This window comes from Acipenser ruthenus, chromosome 2 (genome assembly GCF_902713425.1).
Source record: "Acipenser ruthenus chromosome 2, fAciRut3.2 maternal haplotype, whole genome shotgun sequence".
NCBI classification, from domain to species: domain Eukaryota; kingdom Metazoa; phylum Chordata; class Actinopteri; order Acipenseriformes; family Acipenseridae; genus Acipenser; species Acipenser ruthenus.
In genome coordinates, this window is record NC_081190.1 from 17,586,904 (window position 1) to 17,608,183 (window position 21,280).

The following is a 21,280-nucleotide window of genomic DNA, read 5'->3' on the forward strand; positions in this document are numbered from 1 at the left end:
TTTTAAGCACACAGAATAGTACACAACTTAAATTGCAATCTTTTTTATTGACTCTTTCCATGTTAGATATTCTGTCACATTGCAGCAAACCTCCGATTTGCAGTGAAGAAGTAATTCCAACGAAATTTTTTTTTTTTTTTTTTTTTTTTTTTTTACTACAAAGGCCATTTACAGAGCAAAAAAAGCAATGTTTAATTCAGGCCAATAGAGAACTCTGTCTTTCTTTCATTACAAAGATGTCCGTCAAATTTCTCAAAGTGGGTTTCTTTCTGAAACCCAGTATTTTTTTTTTTTTGCAGCTTACTGCACAAGAGATTAGTGGGGGAAAAAAAAAAAAATCACCACAATTAGGCAGTCCACAAAATGCCAACATATTTTACATTTCGTCGTCATCTGACGTATCGCTGCTGCTTGTTTCTGCTTCATCATTGTCAACTGTGGGTTTAAAAGTGCTGTTTTTCCAGGTGCCAAATTTAAAGTCACAAGAAAGACCATTTTTTCTAAGGCCATTTTTCTGCAGCTGAAAAACAAACAAGGTTTTAGAGAATAGATTAATATGCTTTTATTGTTTGGAAAGAAAATACATGTAGAAGTCATAGGAAGCCAAAACACAGACATGTTCCACAGATCTGTGATAAAAGACCAATATAATGATGTATTAGTCTACCCCTACTAACTTACCCTGATTAATAGAGGTGGGTTAGCCAGACCTAAGAGAATGGTTCGATTAGTGCCATAGTACTGGGAAGTTTGTGGTACATATGAGATCAGTTTCTCCTAACAAAGGCTAGTGTAATGATTTAAAACTGGTAATTTACTGTAAACTGAATAGCAGAACTATACAAGTCTATTTGATTCTGTTAGTCTAGGCATGTTAGTCTTGTTTTGAAATGGTTGGGTACAATTCAAGTTTGTTTATTTTGTTTGGAAATTATTCAAATGCAAAAATGAAGTAAATCTAAAGTGACTACCAATATTTTCTTTGAGACATACCAATCAGACAAAACACAAACTACTAACATAAAAACAACTGGAATATATTGTGGAATATATTATAATGATGTCACCATGGATAACACCGGATTTATTAGAAGTGTACAGAGCCAATGAAACAAAATAATCAAACCAATTATAAAAGCAAAAAAAAAGAATAAAAAAAAAGCAATTCTTATTCAACACCAAATAGTTTATAACGGGTTCATTGCTTTTCATTATAAAAAGATAGTTAAAATGTGGCAGGCGTACAGCCAGTTTGTGCTGCGCATTGCACTGTAACTTATAACGAATGGAATAGACCACAAGGACCACAGGCATTTGAGCTGAGTAATTCAAACAACCCGTGTAAAAATGATTAAAACTGTCTCATTACAAAAGAAGAGTACCAGGTGATTTACATGTGCTACAGTTGTATCAGTGTCCAAAAAGGATACCATAATTGAAACTGAAATCAGACATATGCAAAATACTTCAAATGTTTCTTCACATCATTCTGCTTTTTGCACATAATCTAACACTAGTACGTGCTGGTGGTGCTGCATTACGCATCATGTTACTCTTCTGACACTGGGGCAGCGAGCGAGAATCATTGAAATTATGAAGAGGTTGATCTGGTATTAATTAACTGTTGCATCCTTATTAAACTGTATTGGGAGTAGATGGCAACCATTCCTGCAATGCCTCCAGGGAATGGTATGGGTTAATTCCGCAGAGAGTTGCATTCTCTAGATTGAGATTGTTCTCGGTGAAACATCAGACACATATTCAGTCTCGAATTTAAAAGCACATGCCAAACAATGTCAGGAGACAAGGTGCAGCTTTTATTTATTATACAATTCATGTCAAGGGAGTGATTTACATAACAAATTAAAGCAGTCATGTGACAGATAGCATGTATACATATCACTAGTGCTTCTAATTTTGGTCCAACCTCAGTACAAGCTTGATATATTAAACAGATACATACCTGTTCACTAATGGCTTGGAATTCCCTCATCTCATCCTCTGTTAAAGGAGCATAAGTCTCATCGTGTTCACTGTCTTCTTGCCACCCCATCTCTTTTAGAAGCCTGCAAAAACAGAAAGAAAAACATATTTACACAATTGTAAGCAACTTGGCTTCAAATGTATTTATATATAAGAAATAAATGATCTATTAAAACTACATTTTACTTCCAAACATTTTGTTTCAAGTGGTATTTTTGTACAACCACCCTTTATTATATTGGGCAGTTCTTGCAATAGTATAGCACTACACCAAATAATAATAAATACAGAGAAGTATTGGTCTAAAGGTGAACTGCAGTGGTGATTGAGAGTTAAAGGCAGTGAAATACATACCTGTGCTCTGCCTCGAGAGAGCTTGAGAGAACATCAGCTTGTGGGAAGGTAGAGGAGCGGATCACTAGTGCATTACCATTCACTCGAGGGACCTCGTTTTCATATCTATTCAGATTCTCATCCCTACATCGATGACTATTGTTACTGTTCTGCATGTTAAGTGTTTCGTCATCCTATAATAAAGGAAAACAAACTTCAAAAAAAAAACACACACATGGCAGACCCACTTAAACAAAGCAGGTAGTACGAGTCTTACTTTTTAAACTGAACATTTGTGACCAAGTGATTTAGAAAACTTTTGTTATAATATTGCACATAATCATCAATATTGCATGTATGCCCCATGTATCAGTTAACTTTTTCTGGTAGAAATGTGATCACCACAATTAATGCCTCAAGGAATGTATAATTCATAATAATGTTAATTGAATAGTTGTTTTATTTTATTTTTTAAATCCACAGACGCCAGAGATCTCGGAATGTACATAAACATAAGAATAATAAAAAGGTCTAATGACTTTTCCATCAATACCTTGAATTGATTTCTGTCATCATGATCTTCTTCATCCACCTTGTCCTGTTTTAAAGCCTTCAAAAACTCACTCTTCTTATCTGATCGTACACGTGTCAGTTTCATTAAACGAGGCTGAGTCATCTTGTCTATGGGTGATGAAGAGCTTGACCGGCTGCCCTACAAAAAAAAGTAGATAATGCAAATTGATTAAACTGACAGCCAAAATTACATTCCAACAACCAGTGAGATCTTAAGTGCTTTTTCCTTATACTTACTCTGCACTAAAACCCATAGCAGCCTTCAGATAAAATTAGGTTTATAGGTAGTAAACTTCAAACAGCCTAAGATACTTAATTGCATTTGAACATGGAAAATATAAATCATGCCTCATACTGATTAGGCTAACCGAACATGGAAAACACATCTGACATACAGACATTGTTGTTTTAGAAAATAATTCTTAATTTTGAATCGTACCTTTACAGGTGGGGCAGCAGGTTTCGGGACTAACCCTTTAAAGACACTCAGACCCGTTCCGTTCTTGGTTGGTTGCTGATGGGGAGGTCCTGCAGCAGGAAATCCAGAAGATGGATCTTCTTTAGACACCTTTTTGATAACCATCATTTTGGAAGTTCTTGATTTTGGATTCGGTGGATGTTCTCCTTAAACAGTAGATGTATACAAATAAAAAAATTAAAAAAACGATGAAGGCCAATCTTTGAACAGTTTTATCTCAAAGGTCATACACAGGGTTTCAAATAAGTCATCGAAATCTACATACATATATTTGTAGCATGAAGAAAAAATGGAACTTAATATAAATGGTGTTTACTTCCCAGTGGATGTACAACTATCCCCATTAGCACACATAAAAAAAGAGTTATAAAAAAAGATCTTGGAAAAGTATTAAGTGTTTTATAGAACATTTAGAAATAATGGAAATAGAACTCACCCCATACACCAGCAGCAACAGATTTGCTCAGGTTTTGCTCTCTTTCAGACTCAGGATTAAGGGATGGCTTGAAAAGAACATGTTTGTAGTTAGTTATTTTAAGGCTTACATAGTACATTTATACAGTAACACTTAAGAACCAATGCTTAATGGTAGTGTACATGCAGTTTAACAAACACTTGGAAAAGCACAGTCAACTTACAAAATCCTCAGCCTCAAATTGCTTGCGTGCTTCTCTTTCTTCCCTTTTCCCATTTTCATTCCTAGTTGAGTTACTTTCACGTAGCACCTGGTTCTTTCCACTGTGAAACACACCAGCCCTGGAGCGGGAGTTTCCACCATGGTAACCACCACGGGAATTCACACTTTCAGAACCATTTCTTCCTCGCCAACCATTCTTTTCCTTCCTTCCAAAATTTCCTATGAGATACAAAAAAAAGAGTATTTACACAAATGGCTATTTTATTTTTTGGTTGCTAAAAGCAAGCTAACTTAATAGGATCCACACAATTCAGGTCATCAAATAATTTGCTGAGGACAAAAACATTGAACTAAGAAGTCCTAAAACTGAAGAAACATGTTTATTTTCATTTTTTTTACCCTAAAACTTGAATGGCTAGGTTCACATACCCTGATTAGTACTAATCTTGGATTTTTTTTTACTTAAAATAACATTAGTTAGTTCAAGATTAGTGCTAACCTAGGTATGTAAAACCAACCATTAAATGTTCATATTTCAAAACTGTAATTGTTGTTAGTTGCAATGATCTAGACGTCCGCCTGCAAAATACACTGTATTAAGAAAAAGGGCCTACCTCCTCCAGTACAGCCATTAGAAGATTCAAACCCATCAGAAGAATTACGTCGTCTGTGATTTACATCACTGCGGTTGTCCAGGCGCACATTTGGTTCATGTTGCTTTTCACAGTTTAGAGACGGCTACAAATTAAGTTTAGTCTGGTCAGAGGATGTAATTTTACTAAATTAAAGCAAGTCTTCAAATTACACAATAACAACAATAATAATAATAATAATAAGAGTATATAACTTTACTGGATACTTTGCCCCTTAAATGGGCACTTTACTCCCAAGATATCTTTTGTGTTAATGACTTTACACCAAAATAAATAAACAATGGATTGGAGAAATACCTTTGTTGACGAAGGTGGAGTAGGAAAATTAAGCCAGGCTGGAGCAAAGTCATGCTGCGCCATTTAGGTCTAGGTCTTAAGAATTTTGAACAAGGCATTAACACCTCATGGCAGGTCCCTGGTCAAGAAACAGAGAGAGACAAATCATGACAATCATCATAATTAGATCAAACAAAAAACAAAATATATACAATCATATCTGTATACTGGTTACAAAACACCACTTGGGAGTCAAATAAATTAGGTTACCAATCCTTCAGCATCCAGTAGCAGTGTGCTGGTTTCAAAACTGAAAACGCTAGGGTATGTTGGCCAATTGCCTTATTTTGGTCCGATAGGCCTATAATTTTTTTGTTGTTAATTCAAGTTTTAAAAATGTTTCACAAAATAAAATATTCGACTTGCTATAAACTTTGCAACTAATTGTCATGGAGGTAATACAAAAATAAACACGCAAGTAAATTACAAATTAAAAATGCAACAAGGAAACACACTGGGAGCAGAGTTTATCCTGAGATTTTGTGTACAGGGCCACAAGGTATAACTACACTAGATTCCTTTACAACTTAACTGGAACCCCGTGAAACCAGTTAATTATACAACAGATTTCACCAGGTTCTGTTTATGAGTTGTTTCTAACAAGTTGAGCTGACGACACATTGTGATTTTGTGGGGCAGATACTAGTATCCAAAGTCAAGAACAGGAAAGCATCACGTATAACTGACATCAATTTCATTTTCATTTCCTTAGCTTGAAAATCTCTGCCCTGGACACATGGTCAGCTGCTGGTAAATTGAAAATGAGTGCATTAACTAGCAAAGCCCTAGCAACCCGTTGCACAGTTAACAGGTTTCATGTTTCAATTAAGAACTCAAATTTGCTCAAAAACTTCTCAGATACAGTAAAACCTGTTTTATCTGTAGATATACAGCACTATACCCATGGGACATGTTCATATTTTTGCAACTCAGTGACAGACTGCAGATTCAAGTTCACATTTTATGCAGACAAGACTTACAAATCATGCTGGATTGACTAATAGATAGGTTCCAGTTTGTAGAGGGGATCACACCATTAATTTCAATAGAGATTTGGTTGAGACCCCAAAAATATGCCACATTATACAGCTAGCCAATATGTAGAGGGGCTGGATTAGACAGGTTTTACTGTATTATAAAACAGTATAAAATAATAACAAAAATACCAATATTTGGTCTAGTCATAATAAATGAGTTTTTTTTTGTTTTGTGTTTTTTTTTTTTTTAAGTAAAATACACCACGTATGTTTGTCAAACACAATGTACAGTAATCTTATTTTAGTGCTGGTTTTAACCCACATAGAAAGTGTCAAGCTTGAGTTTAGTTTTATCCACATTCTTAGAGACATTGCATGTTATGAATAAGCGGTAAAACAAATAGTTTCTATTTTTAAAAAATTTAAAAAATGTATAGTTGTCCTTGGATTACAATAGTCACATTAACTAGGCAATACGGTAAGCTTTTACAGGACATTTTTACTGATTCAAAATTGAATTTCCTGTTATATATATTGCATTTAATTGCTTTGGGCACTGAAGTTATTAGGCTAAATGTAGGCTATAACAAACAAGTGCTATAAAATTGAATTCCTTAATTTATAACAATTTCCACAGGAATGTTTCCTGTATTTACGATTAGATTTTTTTTTTAATTTACCAAGGAAAACAAGATTGTTCCCCACCAATTAAACTCTGAACATGTGAAGAAACAAAAGGTAAATGACACTACAACAAAAGCTGTGCCACTACCTTAGATTCCCAAATGTGGTCCTATACTGTAGTGTATAATCCCAGAAGACAAAACCCTACTACACTGTAGTTTGGAAGAAACATTTCCTAGTGCGATTTTGAAACTGGCTGATGCAATGTAGAGCAATTTGGAAGATTTATAATACAGGCTACTGTGATACTACACTTCATTTTATTTATTTATTTATTTTTAATTGTCAAATAATTTACTTTAAGTCAAAAGGTGTACAATTTTGAAATGTTTGAATGCAGTACTACAGTACATGCACAAGCAACTTTCTAAACTTTTGTTAAGAGAATGTTGCCACAATAGCTTGATTCAATAGTGCTTTGAACAAAGGAAGGGGTTATTTTATATTATAGAATTGCATTTTCAAGTGGTTCTATTAGCTCTGTACTGTACTGTATGCAAAAGGTTAAGTTGACAAAGTCCTGCATAAAAGATTAATTCTCAAACTGAACACAGTAGGGATTCAAGGAAATGCATGCACATGGATTAGGGAGTGGTTAACATGTAGAAAACAGAAAGTACTGATTAGAGGAGAAACCTCAAAATGGAGCGAGATAACCAGTGGAGTACCACAGGGATCAGTATTAGGTCCTCTGCTATTCCTGATCTACATTAATGATTTAGATTCTGGTATAGTAAGCAAACTCGTTAAATTTGCAGACGACACAAAAATAGGAGGAGTGGCAAACATTGTTGCAGCAGCAAAGGTCATTCAAAATGATCTAGACAGCATTCAGAACTGGGCAGACACATGGCAAATGAAATTTAATAGAGAAAAGTGTAAAGTATTGCATGCAGGCAATAAAAATGTGCACTATAAATATCATATGGGAGATACTGAACTTGAAGAAGGGAACTATGAAAAAGACCTAGGAGTTTATGTTGACTCAGAAATGTCTTCATCTAGACAATGTGGGTAAGCTACAAAAAAAAAGCCAACAAGATGCTCGGATATATTGTGAGAAGTGTTGACTTTAAATCAAGGGAAGTAATGTTAAAACTTTACAATGCATTAGTAAGACTTCACCTAGAATACTGTGTTCAATTCTGGTCACCTCGTTACAAAAATGATATTGCTGCTCTAGAAAGCGTGCAAAGAAGAGCAACCAGAATTATCCTGGGTTTAAAAGGCATGTTGTATGTAGACAGGCTAAAAGAATTGAATCTATTCAGTCTTGAACAAAGAAGACTACGCGGTGATCTGATTCAAGCATTCCAAATCCTAAAAGGTATAGACAATGTCGACCCAGAAACAAGGACCAGGGGTCACAAATGGAGATTAGATAAAGTGGCATTCAGAACAGAAAATAGGAGGCACTTTTTTACACAGAGAATTGTGAGGGTCTGGAACCAACTCCCCAGTAATGTTGTTGAAGCTGACACCCTGGGATCCTTGAAGCTGCTTGATCAGATTCTGGGATCAATAAGCTACTAACAACCAAATGAGCAAGATGGGCTGAATGGCCTCCTCTCGTTTGTAAACTTTCTTATGTTCTTACTTTCTTAAGTAAAAATGTATTCAAATGCTAGAATTTACTTTTATTTTAGGAACAGGAACATGAACAAAGCAACACTATTGCGGCTGCTGCTGTACAGTACTGCAAAGTCACTCTTGAAAGCAGTGATCTTTTCTGCTTAACAAAAATGTAACTGATGGGGGACTAAAAAAAAAAAAAAAAGGACAGCGCTGTATAAACACAGAACTAACATAATGTGGTTTCACTTAAAACAATCAAAGAATCGTGAAAAAACAGCTGCGTTCTAACTATAAAGAGTTAAGTGTGAGTCTGCATCACTGAAATGGCCAGAGGTTCAAACAAAGTGGCAGTGAAAGGGTTTATTTTTAACTTAACTTAGACAAGAATCACAGAATACAGATGGGTACCAAATATTCGGTCAACGCAAAGGATTAGTACCAATCTTGGACCATCTTCACTGAAGTGCAACAACTGTGATGGGTACTGGTGGATTTTGACCAATGAGTTTCCGTAACACTGAGAATCTAAAGTCGACATCACAAATGGATTTTGAGATATTAGCTGAAATTATGGCAGTTACAGTACAGTAAACTGTTGAAGCACCTTTTCCACTGCTATTTGCCATATGGAATTCATGTGTTGATGAGCAAGTTATCTCTGTACCAAGGCCAACATTTAGCCTACTATCAAATTCTAGGCATTCAGATCAACGATTTCTCAACCTTTGTTTATTTTGGCACTGTAACTCATCAATGTTATGTATCATTTACATCAACAGATGAACTGTCCAACTGATGGAATAATATATTTTTTAAGATTTTAAATTGGGGAAAGTACACCAACACTCTGAAAACAGTGCACTAACCACCAGTGGTGTAGCCAGGCTTTTTCGGGGGTACATGGAGATTTTCTGATGATGGTTAATAACACTGGCGTAGCAAAGATTTTGTCCCGGGGAGTGGGGTGCTGATGAGGTGCTGGCGAATGATCAGCAGGATTTGATTTCATTTGGTGGGTGACAGCGACGGTGTGCTGGTGATGGATCGAGATTTTTGCACATGGCTGGCATTTTTTCTTGTCCTACGTAGATTAATAACTCACCACCCTAGCTACGCCACTGCTTACCACCCAGTAACAAGTCAAACACTGAAAAGGTGTTTTTTTCTTTTCTTTTAATTTGACGTACTTCAATAGCACTTTTTTAAAGTTGTTAATGTATTTTTTTAAATAAAAAAACTGTCAGAACTGAAGTTTTAAAAAAAAATACAATCAGTGGATAGAAACCACAAGTCCCAAAGAAAATGATCGTTCTGTGACAAATCAGGACACCCTGAACACAAGCACCATTTCAGAGTGTAATGAAATTTGTACTCCTGCAGCATATTTTTTATTGGGAAAGTCAACTTTTCACCTTCAGAAGTTAAGTAGTCACAGTTTCAGTAAAAGTAGGATATTCACATACAAACATAGTTTGCAACCAATAAAAAGCTTTTAGATTATGGCACTAACTTTCAAGGACCAGTAACTACATGCCTTATCCAAATTTCACCTTAAACCAGTGATGAGTAAAGTGACCCAGTTTTGTTTTGTGCTGTGAATTGCTGTGAGCTTTCCCTGTGTCTAACACTGGCATATGGACAGTCTACACAAACCTTACATTAGTTGTCAATGAGAGTTGTTGGGTTATACAGCATATAATGTGGCAACAAAAAAATAAAAAATAAATAAACGGTCCATTCATGTAAAACTGAAATATCATTGAAATACTTCTCAATGTATTCCACTTAAAACATTATGAAAGATGTATTCACAGTTGTATTACTTTAAGTTGTTCAAAAAAATGTTTGGGATTTTTGTAAAAAAAAAAAAAAAAAAAAACTATAAACAAGCTGCATTATTGATTGAAAAAAGATGTTTCAAATTATCAATTAATCAACAATGCTAATATAGATTATTCAACTTGACAATCACTTCATTCAGATTTATTGTGAGAACAGTCAGAATCATTACAATTAACCTGGTGGAAACGTGGGCACTTCTACAGTCAATTATCTCGTTTAAAGTTTTACCATATTCCCCTACTTTCCTGATCCATTAAAACTGCATATATAATAATTACTGGATTTCACATCACTGACAATTATATCATACTGAAAACCTAATTTAACCTAAATAATCTATGTGGAAAGTCAAGTGGTCATATTTACTTCTCTTTTTGCTCAGGTGCAAAGGCTACAAATGTTTTAGGTAAAATAAAAAGTTTTTGGTACATTCAAGTTTATTTTCTTACTACTGCGTTAACATTAAATTTTTCCACTTTTACAAAAATTCTATATCTACATTAGTGAAAACAGCTATAAAACCTGGCTAAAATACCTTCATCTTAGCACCTTTAAAAATTGAGGCGCTTATCTACAGTAGGAAGCAGAGGGTTATTACATGTCTTTTTGTTTAAAAGATAAAGTGGGAGATACTGTAAGGTCAGGGTAACTGCTAACAAATATATGTCCTCTGTACAAACTGATTATCAAAATCCACCTTCTTATAAATTAGTTGTGCCCCTTAATTTAGGTCAGGTTGCTCACCTCGGCATTTGCATAAATTAATCTGAAGAACATGACTAGTGCAGCACCTTAATTAACTTTAATCTAATGGACTTTATGACATGTGAATCTAGGGTTGCCACCCGTTCTGGTTTTGCCTGGATTGTTCTCTTTTTGAGGCAGCTATCCTGGGAAAATATGTAAGGCTTCCCAGGACATTAAATGTCAAAGTATATGATTGATTTATGTATTTATTTATTTTTGTACAAAATGACTCTGGTGTCCTAATTTTTTGTAAGTCAGAGGTGGGCACCCTATGTGAATCTAATGTCTTTAACCATGTAAATAACAGTTACAATACATGCAAAGAAAGAAATGTGTCACTTACAAACTACTACACAACAAGGCGTTCCCACAGGTGCACTTTCAACCGCTCTGTTCCAGTTTGTTTCTTGTTCTCTTTCTCAAGCAAATATTAAAATTTAAATAAATAAATCCCGAAAGTCTTCTGCCAAGTTGCTCTTGCAGATCGGGTCCTTTTGCAAATGCTGGCCACTTAATCCTCAATCAGCTTGCCATCTTCATTTAAATTATTCCAAGTTTCAGAATTAAAAAATAAATAGATAAATAAATAATAAAAAAAACATGTTTCCCTAAGGAACGTCTCTGTTTTAATCACATATGATCAGGCTTTTACCGTGTCTATGCAGTAGTGAAGCATTGTGTGGGTTCTTCGAAAATTTTAAACGTAAAAATTTACAACTGAAATGAAATTGGTCTAGATTTGAAAACAAAAGTTGGTAAAAAAAAAAAAAAAAAAAAGAAGAAAAAAAAAAATAATAATAATAATAAGAAAAAAAAGAAAACGTGCTACTTATCTGGATATCATCCTCATGCTAGCTATAAAAACATATTTAAAAAATAGTGACATAATGAAATAAGAAACCCAGAGAAATTTTTACTAGTCCCTTCATCTATAAATTCCCTGAATGGACACCACACATGAGGATGGGAATCCTAAACGTGTTTACTGGTACATACTAATAATTAAGACTATTAAGATCGAAGTAACAACCAAATGAATTTATAAATATATACATACATAAATATATATATATATATTAAATATCACCTACGGATTCATGCTTGGTCCATGCCAAACCACCACATTTGTGAACAAGGTTAGCATATACTGTATATACTGTACTGTAGATTATTGTAAATTAATTTCTACATATCCCTGGACTACTTTAAAAATTCATATTTAACGTTTAATGGGGTTCCCTAATCTCTTCTTGCAAAATGTCACTTCCAAAAGGACATCTGTCTTCTTTGTTTCATTGGGAATACATTACAACAATATTTTCCTTTCGCTGCTCCGGAGGTTGATCACATTTGTTTCCATAGGACTTTTCAATGATATTGATTTGCAATCAACAGTTCTTCACCTGTAAGTAAACACCACACAATATGTAAATTTATAGTCAACCCAGGAAGAATAAATACACTGTGTTGCAAACATCTTTTAAAAGCATTACTTTTGACCAGACTGCATTGTATGCACACTAGAATTGCAGAAGCAGCCCATTAACAGTGGTCGTCCCATACAGCATATTATTTATTTATTTTTGTATATGAAACATGTTTCAAAGCATTTTAAACTTAAAGTACAGCAAGCCTTTGTAACATGATTGTCAAAAACACCTACACGAATAAGATACACACTAACAATGGACATCTACAAGTTGTTTCAGTAATCACTTTCGTTTCAGAAACACTACAGAGTCGGTCGCTATGGACCACGGTATATACACAGGCAGGCAGGGTTTAGCAAGGGAGTACATTAAAAAAAAGGGCATCTTAAAAAAAAAAAGATAATTTGCAATTCACTCACCTAGATGAGACTTACTTTCGTATTCACCAGACTAGTGTAAATACCGACACTGCCACTTTCTTTACTGACCATACAACAACTGATTAGCTCCTGAGAATTTGGCTCTTCCTTGGCTTCTGCGAAACCCGACACTATTGGCTATTTTTCCCTTTCTCATAGGACGCATACAATCTCTCGTTTAAGCCACGTACTGTTTTTGATATTCCGGTAAAAAATCGTGCTACCTATTCTGTTTAATGTGTTCTTTTTTTTTCCTTTTTCTTTTTAATTTTTGCCGCTTTTGCTTGTCTCCTTCCCAAAATGGCGCCTTAGCTATCCGCAATGCTCAGCGAGAATCTCGTGCTGAACGTAAACTGCTCTTCGGCCCACAACACAGGGGAGTCAGGGACACACTTTTTTGTGTATTTTTTAGGTTTATTTTAAGAAAACAATGGTCGCGAACAATATAATTGATTACACGATTAAACTAAGTTAATTCACTGCCAATAAATTAGCCTATAATAGTACCAAATGTAATTCTATCAGCTATCGTCCTTAAAGAGAATCAGCAAATATATGGAAAAGTAAATAAAGCAATTGGAATTGTTTCAGTTTTTTTTACTATTATTATTTTTTATTATAACAGTATTTACAGTAATGTTATTTACAGTTTTGTTCATAGCCCTTACAGTCTTTTTTTTCTTTATGTTTTATTATTAATGCAAGAAGTGTGTATTTAAACTATATTTCCACGTACACACTTGAGGCGAACCAAAAATGATGCCCTTGTATGTTTATCGTCATTTTTTTCGAGAGCGTTTTTTTGTAAGGGAGGAGAATAGAGTGACGTCACGGTGACAAAATCGATGGAGAAAAATAGAAAAACGCCCACCTCCCATGTGCAAGTCGTCAGCAAAGAAGCTTTATACCAAGGAACTGACGAACTGAGAGCTGAGAAACAGTATGATGAATTACAAAAAATAAACATAAAACAAATAGACAAGGCGCAGAGCTGCACAATAAAGTGCGACAGTAATAATTATGGTACCGTACAACTTCAGTCGATTACAGGTAGCACTGTTTACAAAATACACTCACCGTATTACAATTAGACCTGTTTCTTATGTAAATAAGCAGCCACGTTAGAATAAACTAATCTGCCATATACGGACGTGGAATCAATATATGGGGCCAAGTTATAAAATTATATGGACCTTTATAGCATATATATGGCTGACTATATCATAATGTAGCATGCACTGAGGTAGGGGTCTCAGGGCTGGTGGTAGGTGACGCAATTTTAACATAAAGACAAGCCCGTTATCTGCTCCTGCAAGGGAGCCCGGCTCTTTTGTACAGCAGTATCGGCGCTATGCTTCAAAGCGGGAGGTCCTGGGTTTGCGTCCGACTTCCGCCTGTGAGAAATCCGAACCGATGTTCGCCACAATACCTTTGCTGTTTTTGTACATGTAAAACGTTTTCTTAATAAAATACTAAAATAGACAATGCATTGTGGAGTGCACAGTGAATTTAACATTTCTAAAGAGCCCCAGAAGACACGCTCTCTAGGGCACACCTTTCCACAGCTATAATAAACCATTAATTATATTGGAAAACCCTGACTTACAAATATAACTACACGTAATAACAAAAATTGGAAGAGTTATGGCAATTGTATAAAAAATATGTGTACTCATCTTGAGGGGGCATACATGTATATAAGAATGGGCGTTATACAGCTTTGGACGTTCATTTAGAAAGCGCAGATTAGATTAAACATGTTTTGCCTTAGTGTCCTAACAATTTAATGTGATAACTTTCAATATGCGTTCTTTACAACTTAGTCTTCCTGTGTTACATTGTGTATGTTTGATGCACTGTTAAAACTTTTGGCAGTTCGCTGCACATTCATTTCAGGAGCAGCTGATGTGATCACGGGAAGCCACTGCGTGTTCATCTCAGGAGCTGCTGAGTCGCCGTGAAACCTGCTTTGAGAAAATCAGCCGGGACTGTGTGTAGACTGGAAAAAGATAGCATCCCCCCCCCCCCTCCCCTCCCAGTATGGGGCAAGCCGGTCCCGATGGATCACCACCTTCCGATTCCTGGATGGCAACTGGACCCAATAGGTCACCTCCCCAAGTCATTTCAGGACCCAGCAAGGCCCGACCTAAGCACTGTCCAGCTTGGGGCAGCATCGCCATTTACACAAACTCCCTGGCCAACAAGTGCCATCCCCTCACCCGAAGGTCATAGTACTGCTTTTGGTGGACGCCTGTAGCCTGCAACTGGTCGCGGGCAAAGCAATGCACAGTGTCCAGGCAATCTTGAAAGTGCCTTTTGTACTCAGGCCCTGGGGTATCCTCAGCAGTATCCAGTGGTCGTCCAAACAGTAACTTAGCCGGGCTTCTGATCTCCCAGGCCAAGCATCAACAAAGTAGGTGTGCAGCATATTAAGGTTGGTGCCTTGCAGTTGGAGTTCGGGAACAAGGTGGTATGCTGTCCCCTCCAAGAGGAAGAGGAGGAGCTGCCTGCCCGAAGACTGGAGAAGACAACTGCCTGCCCCAAAACAAAAGAAGGGGAGGGGAGGCCGTTCCTGGAGGCGATGAAAGGAATTGGTGCCATCTCCAGTGACAGAGAGGGAGGTGCTGCCTGTCCAAGTGCCAGAGAGGGAGAAACCACTACCGTTTCCAGAGCCAAAGGAGGAGGAGCCGTTGCTTACCCATGATATAAAAGGGGAGGGGCCTCTGCCATCTCCAGTGTCAAAGGGGGAGGAGTCTCTCCAGTGCCTTCAGAGCCGGAAGGGGAGGAGCTTCCCCCAGCTCTAGAGTCAGCAGGGCAACCGCTGGGCCAACCTCAGCAGCCGCTACACCTGCTGCTGAGGGGAACACGGCGAAAGCCAGCCGCACATCCATGTCCAGAGGGCTCAGCGTCCACGCTGCTGCCGGTGCCACTGCTGGAGTGCCCCGCGCCGCTGACTGGAGGAAAGTGTTTGTGCTGTGAGTTTTGTATAGTTTTGCAACGTGGTAGTGAAGGCTAATGCCCAGCCTACAAGTGTGTTGTTCTTTTGTTTAAACCTTTTATTTTGGCTCTCGTGCCATGTTTTGTTTGTTTTTGTGTTTAATAAACATGTGCATATACACTTAAACTGCAGCTTTCTGTCTCTGGATCTAATTCCTGCCAGTAGTCAGCCTAGGCCGTGACGCTACCATGTCACAATAGGGTTCTAGGATGCTGAACGCCTGTGTATGTGGGTAATATCTGCTCGAGTAGACTCTGCACGAGTATAATTGTTATTTACTGCTTTATTGTTCATATACAAGTTTAAAAAAAACAACTGTATTTGTTTTCTAATCACTATCAATCTTTATTTAGTCCATTGTCATTTTCACTGAAGAGGGAAAATGCTGGGAGTATAGCACGATGAAAACTCAAAATTGAATGGTTAATGTCATGAATTAGACTTCTCTGTGTTGTGGAATACAACAACTGAAACTCGACAATGAATTCACTTTTGTAGGAGTGAGAGTGTGACATTTTATAAGCGCAAAAACACACGCAAGCACAGGCCTCTTGCTTCACAGATCAATTATTAAACAATTTCCAGACAGTTAGATTGAACACAGTAGGAGGTGTGGCTTATTGTAGGGGACAGGTGTTGCTTAGTAGTATATTTGAGAGCAATCTTGTTCAGATTCACTTTGTATATCTTTTTCTGTTTCAGTCATCACATCCTGGTGACTTTTTAAAACTCAAGTTTAAACCACTCTGTGTCCTCAAAAACATATTGTAGCGGCGCTGCAGGTGGACCGGCTTTGTCTGTGGCTATATTGCATTCCGGAACTTGTGGAACTTGATTGCTTGCACCATGCGGCAGGGTGCTGGGACTTGATGCTGGATCAGGCAGTCTACACGGGAGTCACCAGCTGCTATTCATGTGAACCCCATGTGGCTGTACAGGACTGATTGGGTGAGGAATGATATAATCTGTTTCATTGTTGTTAGTTAAAGGTCAGTGGGCACTGATTGGTCGACTCTCACATAATTGTAACTTTGTGTTTTCTGTGCCTGGGTCTGAGTGTGGATAAATGAGGGTCCATCAGATGTGCGAGTATGTGTGGATTCAGAGTGGAGAATCGTGTGCTGTGAGCTGTGTTACTTGCTGTGAACCTGTTGCTGCAAATAAAGAGCCAGACGGCTATTAAAGTGTGCTCTGTATTCAAGACTGCCTTCTTTTTCTGATAGCAATTTCATCCAGTGCTACATTGGTGACCAGAAGTGGGATGGATTGAACACCATGGAAAGTAAAGATGGAGCCGGTGGAAGGTGTGACCGGAGCCAACACGCCGCCACTGTCCCAGCGGAGATTGGCAGCAAGAGAGGGCGTCTCCCAAGACATGCCAAGATTTAGCTGAGCAGGAGACGGGGAGTGGTTAGAGTGGGTGCAGCAGTGGGAGAGACCAGCAGTGAGCAGCAAGACCCAAGCAGTTGGCAGAGAACAAGTGAGAAGTCAGCCAGGTGGAATAAAGATCCCAGGATTCGATGGCACCAGCAACTGGGAAGCCTGGGGACACTGGCCAAACTGCACGGCTGAAGCGAGGCAGAGAAGGCGAGCCAACTGACTGGGGCACTGAGGGAGTTTAACAGCTGGTCCTGTTAAACCTTTCCTCTGACAGCCTGGTCGAATACATAGCTCTGAGCGAGGCTCTCACGCGCCGCTTCAGGAGCCTGATCGATCCAGAGGGGCTCAAGTTGAGGCTGCGACGCTGTCTGCTGTGGCTGAAGGACAGTCTGGCCAGTCTTGCTTCGGAGCTGGAGCGGGAGACCCAGCGGGCATACGAAGTGTTCCCATGCTGAACAAGGAGAACAAGCCAGGTTACAATTCATAGAGGCACTCGGGACCAGAGAGCTGTGCAAACACCTGCGACTGCAATGCACTCCCACCCTGCAGACTGTACTCTGATTGGCACAGGAGTGGGAGGAGGTGACGGCGGAGGAAGTCATCACCCTTATGCAGGCGCTTACTACCAGTGGCCGCCAGCGCTCCAGCTCTTGTGTCAGGCTCTGCTGGAACTGCGGCCAGCCTGGTCACCTGCAGGCACTGGGGTTGGACTTTCTCCTGCAGATTGGCAGCCAGCTGGACCTGTAGAAGGGGGTTCCAGGGAGGCCTGAGTTTTGCGCTGGCTATTGCGGGGTGGTGCAGTCAGGACTGTGAGCCCAGTGCTCAGCATGCTACCACTCGCTACTTACAGAAGGGCCCGGTCCCTGTGGTTGGCAAACCGGGGGAATCAGCAAAACCCTCAGGGAGACCCCCCAAGGCCGGCGGTACTACATGCTCATCATGGCACTCCGAGTTCAGGACACTTTGGGGGCACCAAAACACTCCAGCTGCTCAGACAGGCGTTTTTACTGGGGCCGCTGCCATCGGGACATGGAGGATTTCTGCAGGTGCTGTGATGAGTGTGTTGCAAGGAAGGGACATCCGGGCCGGTCACACTCCCCACTGCAGCAGCTTCCAGTCGGGGAGCCCATAGGACGGATCGGCGTCGATATCCTGGGCCCCTTTCCGCAGCCTAATCGGGGGAACCACTACATTGTGGTAACTATAAACTACTTCACGAAGTGGCAAGGGGCATATGCAACCCTAGATCAAGAAGCGGAGACAGTGGCGGAAGTACTGTTGGAAGGCTTTTTCTTTCTGTTTGGAGTACCATAGGAGCTGCACTTGGACCAAGGGTGCAACTTTGAGTCCCGAGTCTTTGCGGAAATGTGCCGTCACCTGGGGATACATAAGACCTGCACCACTCCGCTGCACCCCCCGAGCAACGGGCTGGTGGAGCGGGTTAACCATACTCTCTCCGTCCAGTTGGCTATTGTCATCACTAGCCGCCAGAAAGACTGGGATGTACAGCTGCCCCATGTCCTGTTAACCTGCTGTACTGCCGTGCAGGAGTCAACTATTATTATTATTATTTATTTATTTATTTATTTATTTATTTATTTATTTCTTAGCAGATGCCCTTACCCAGGGCGACATACAGTTGTATTCAGAAAAATTTAAATAACCCCTATTGTAACCCCTGGGCTTCTGTGACTGGCTGCCCATTTAACCCCCTTTCTACCCCCTAATCCCGAGTGACTTTTTGCCCTGTCGTGTCTCCTTTACAGAGAGTGGCAATGCTGCACCCTCTGATGGAGGCAACGCTGGGCACTCCGGCAGTGGCTACGCTGGTGCTGAATACTCCGGTGGTGGCGATGCTGGCAGTGGCGTGGGGCACTCCAGCAGTGGAGATGCTGGCAGAAGCGCAGGAACTTTGGCAGTGGCAACGCTGGCAGTGGCAATGCTGCCCGCGGTGCAGGGCACTCTAGTAGTGGTGATGCTGGCAGTGCTGGTGTTGGCAGCAACGCTGGGCACTCCAGCAGTGGTGACGCTGGCAGTGGCAATGTTGGCAGCAACGCTGGGCACTCTAGCAGTGGTGATGCTGGCAGTGGCGATGTTGGCAGCAACGCTGGGCACTCCAGCAGTGGCGACGCTGGCAGCGATGCGGAGCACTCCAGCAGTGGCACCGGCAGCAGCGTGGACGCTGAGCCCTCTGGACGTGGACGTGCAGCTGGCTTTCTCCGTGTTCCCCTCAGCAGCAGGTATAGTGGCTGTTGAGGTTGGCCCGGCGGTTGCCCTGCTGACTCTAGAGCCGGGGGATGCTGCTCCCCTTCCGGCTCTGAAGGCACTGGAGAGACTCCTCCCCCTTTGGCACTGGAGATGGCAGAGGCTCTTCCCCTTTTGGATCTCAGGTAGACAGCGGCTGCTCCTCCTTTGGCTCTGGAAACCATAGTGGCTCCTCCCTCTCTGGCACTTGGACAGGCAGCATCTCCCTGTCTGTCACTGGAGATGGCACCTGCTCCTTTCCTCGCCTACAGGAATGGCCTCCCATCCCCTTCCTTCGTTTTGGGGTAGGCAGTTGTCTTCTCCAGTCTTCGGGCAGGCAGCTCCTCCTCTTCCTCTTGGAGGGGGCAGCATACCACCTTGTGCCCAAACTCCCCGCATGCAAGGCACCAACCTGCCCTCGAGGCCACTGAGGAGGTTCTCCAGCCACTGGGTTTGGGATGAGTCGGGGTTCCAGCAGATCCAATTATCCGTTCAGTTTTTTATTTTTTTAAACTGCAGTCCTGCTCTGGGTCACAAGGGACACTATCTCACTTCCGACACCACATGTGACAGGGTAGCATCACGGCCCAGGCTTGCTACCGCTAGGAATTAGACCCAGAGACAGAAAGCTGCAGTTTCAGCGCACACGTGCACGTTTATTAAACACAAAAAGTACAGGGTTGTAGTAAAGGTTTTTTTCATCATTAAGACTTTTGCATCTTTATATATATTATAATCTTTGGAAATTTGAAAGTGAGTTTGTTAAGATTTGCTATGGAAATAAAAAACATTATAAACATGATTCATATGGAGAGTGACATTTTCTCCACAAGTTTGTCCCCACTGTTGCAATTTAACAGTTAAACTTTGATTACTAAAAGGTGGATTCATGTGATTGTCTGTGTAGATTGATTCAAAGCTGTCTGGAATTTGCAGGAAATCAGCGAGACTGTAAAATGTTTGTTCCACATTCTTCCTGTAATCAACTGTTTTCTGGGGTTTTCCAGAGGATGTATAAGGGGCTAGATGGTGGTGACATTTACATTTGCTGGTTGTTCTTTCCAATTACAAATTTAACAAAACCACCTAACATAGCTAAAACTAGAACTCAAGCAAGACAACTCTTGTTTTAATATAGTATCACATTTAGAAAACTCTCATTAGAATTAGCCAATTCCTCAGAAGTTCCTTATAATCTTGTTAGTTTTCCAGACTTTTCTTTTTTTTTCTTTTTCCAATTTATCCAGAGCTGTGCCTCCACACAATATATGTGCAGATAAAAATCTTAATGTCACAGTTTCATATAAAATAAGTTTTCTACTGAAAAATATTCTGTTTGAGAGGGCAATTCAGAAAAATAACACACCAGTTACTGCAAACTGTTTTAAGGGGGTTCCAACCAAGTTTTGAAAGTCCATTTGTATTACCTTCTATTTTCTTACATCTTATTAAGCTGCATTTTGATCCTAATTCTGATCATTTCAACAACTTGTTCTAGAAAGTGCAATTTTCAACTGAGTAATCAATACAATTGTAAAACTGTAAATATGACTTACAGACGGTTGGACAGGCAGACATGCACCATAAGTGCAAACACCATCCACTCCCAGGTTCTGATACACTCACGTTTGTGGTAAAGAAGGTTCTTAGCAAGTTTCTTTACAATAACAAAAGGGGTTCTCAAGATGTATCTAAAAATGTAAGTGTGGCTTACAAACATAAATCAGACAGGCTGACATTAAGTTTGGAAGTGTGAGATACAGTCGGACAGATTCCATATCCCTCAGATTATTCATTTCAAATGGTGTCCTCTGGTCCTGGCCTCTGTGCTGTGCTGTGCTTAAAGTATTGACTAGGGTTAAGTTATAGGCTACATAGATTAATTTCACTCAACCCATTTTATAACTAATTCCTAAACCGTGGGATTAGCCTGGTTGCTCTTCGCTGGACTCTGCAAAGCCACCATATCCTTTTTGTATTGTGGGGACCAT

General features: G+C 39.6%; 1 protein-coding gene across 5 annotated transcripts; it reads right to left on the reverse strand.

The window, feature by feature from the left end:
- Positions 1–125: 125 nt before the first annotated feature.
- Positions 126–13,344, reverse strand: LOC117425927 (vasculin-like). Of its 5 annotated transcripts, none has more exons than XM_058990310.1 (12): positions 12,668–13,342; positions 12,129–12,221; positions 11,162–11,352; positions 4,955–5,072; positions 4,619–4,742; positions 4,006–4,223; positions 3,804–3,870; positions 3,329–3,513; positions 2,870–3,028; positions 2,338–2,510; positions 1,964–2,066; positions 126–520 (listed from the first exon to the last, which is right to left on the reverse strand). In XM_058990310.1, exons 4-12 carry the CDS (start codon positions 5,015–5,017, stop codon positions 377–379), a joined length of 1,236 nt encoding a protein of 411 aa, XP_058846293.1. In that variant the 5' UTR covers positions 5,018–5,072; positions 11,162–11,352; positions 12,129–12,221; positions 12,668–13,342; the 3' UTR covers positions 126–376. The 5 variants fall into 5 exon arrangements, with proteins under 5 accessions (XP_058846293.1, XP_033899182.3, XP_058846277.1 ...); XM_034043291.3 differs by having other exon boundaries at positions 11,910–12,221; XM_058990294.1 differs by having other exon boundaries at positions 11,471–12,221.
- Between the last annotated feature and the right edge of the window lie 7,936 nt (positions 13,345–21,280).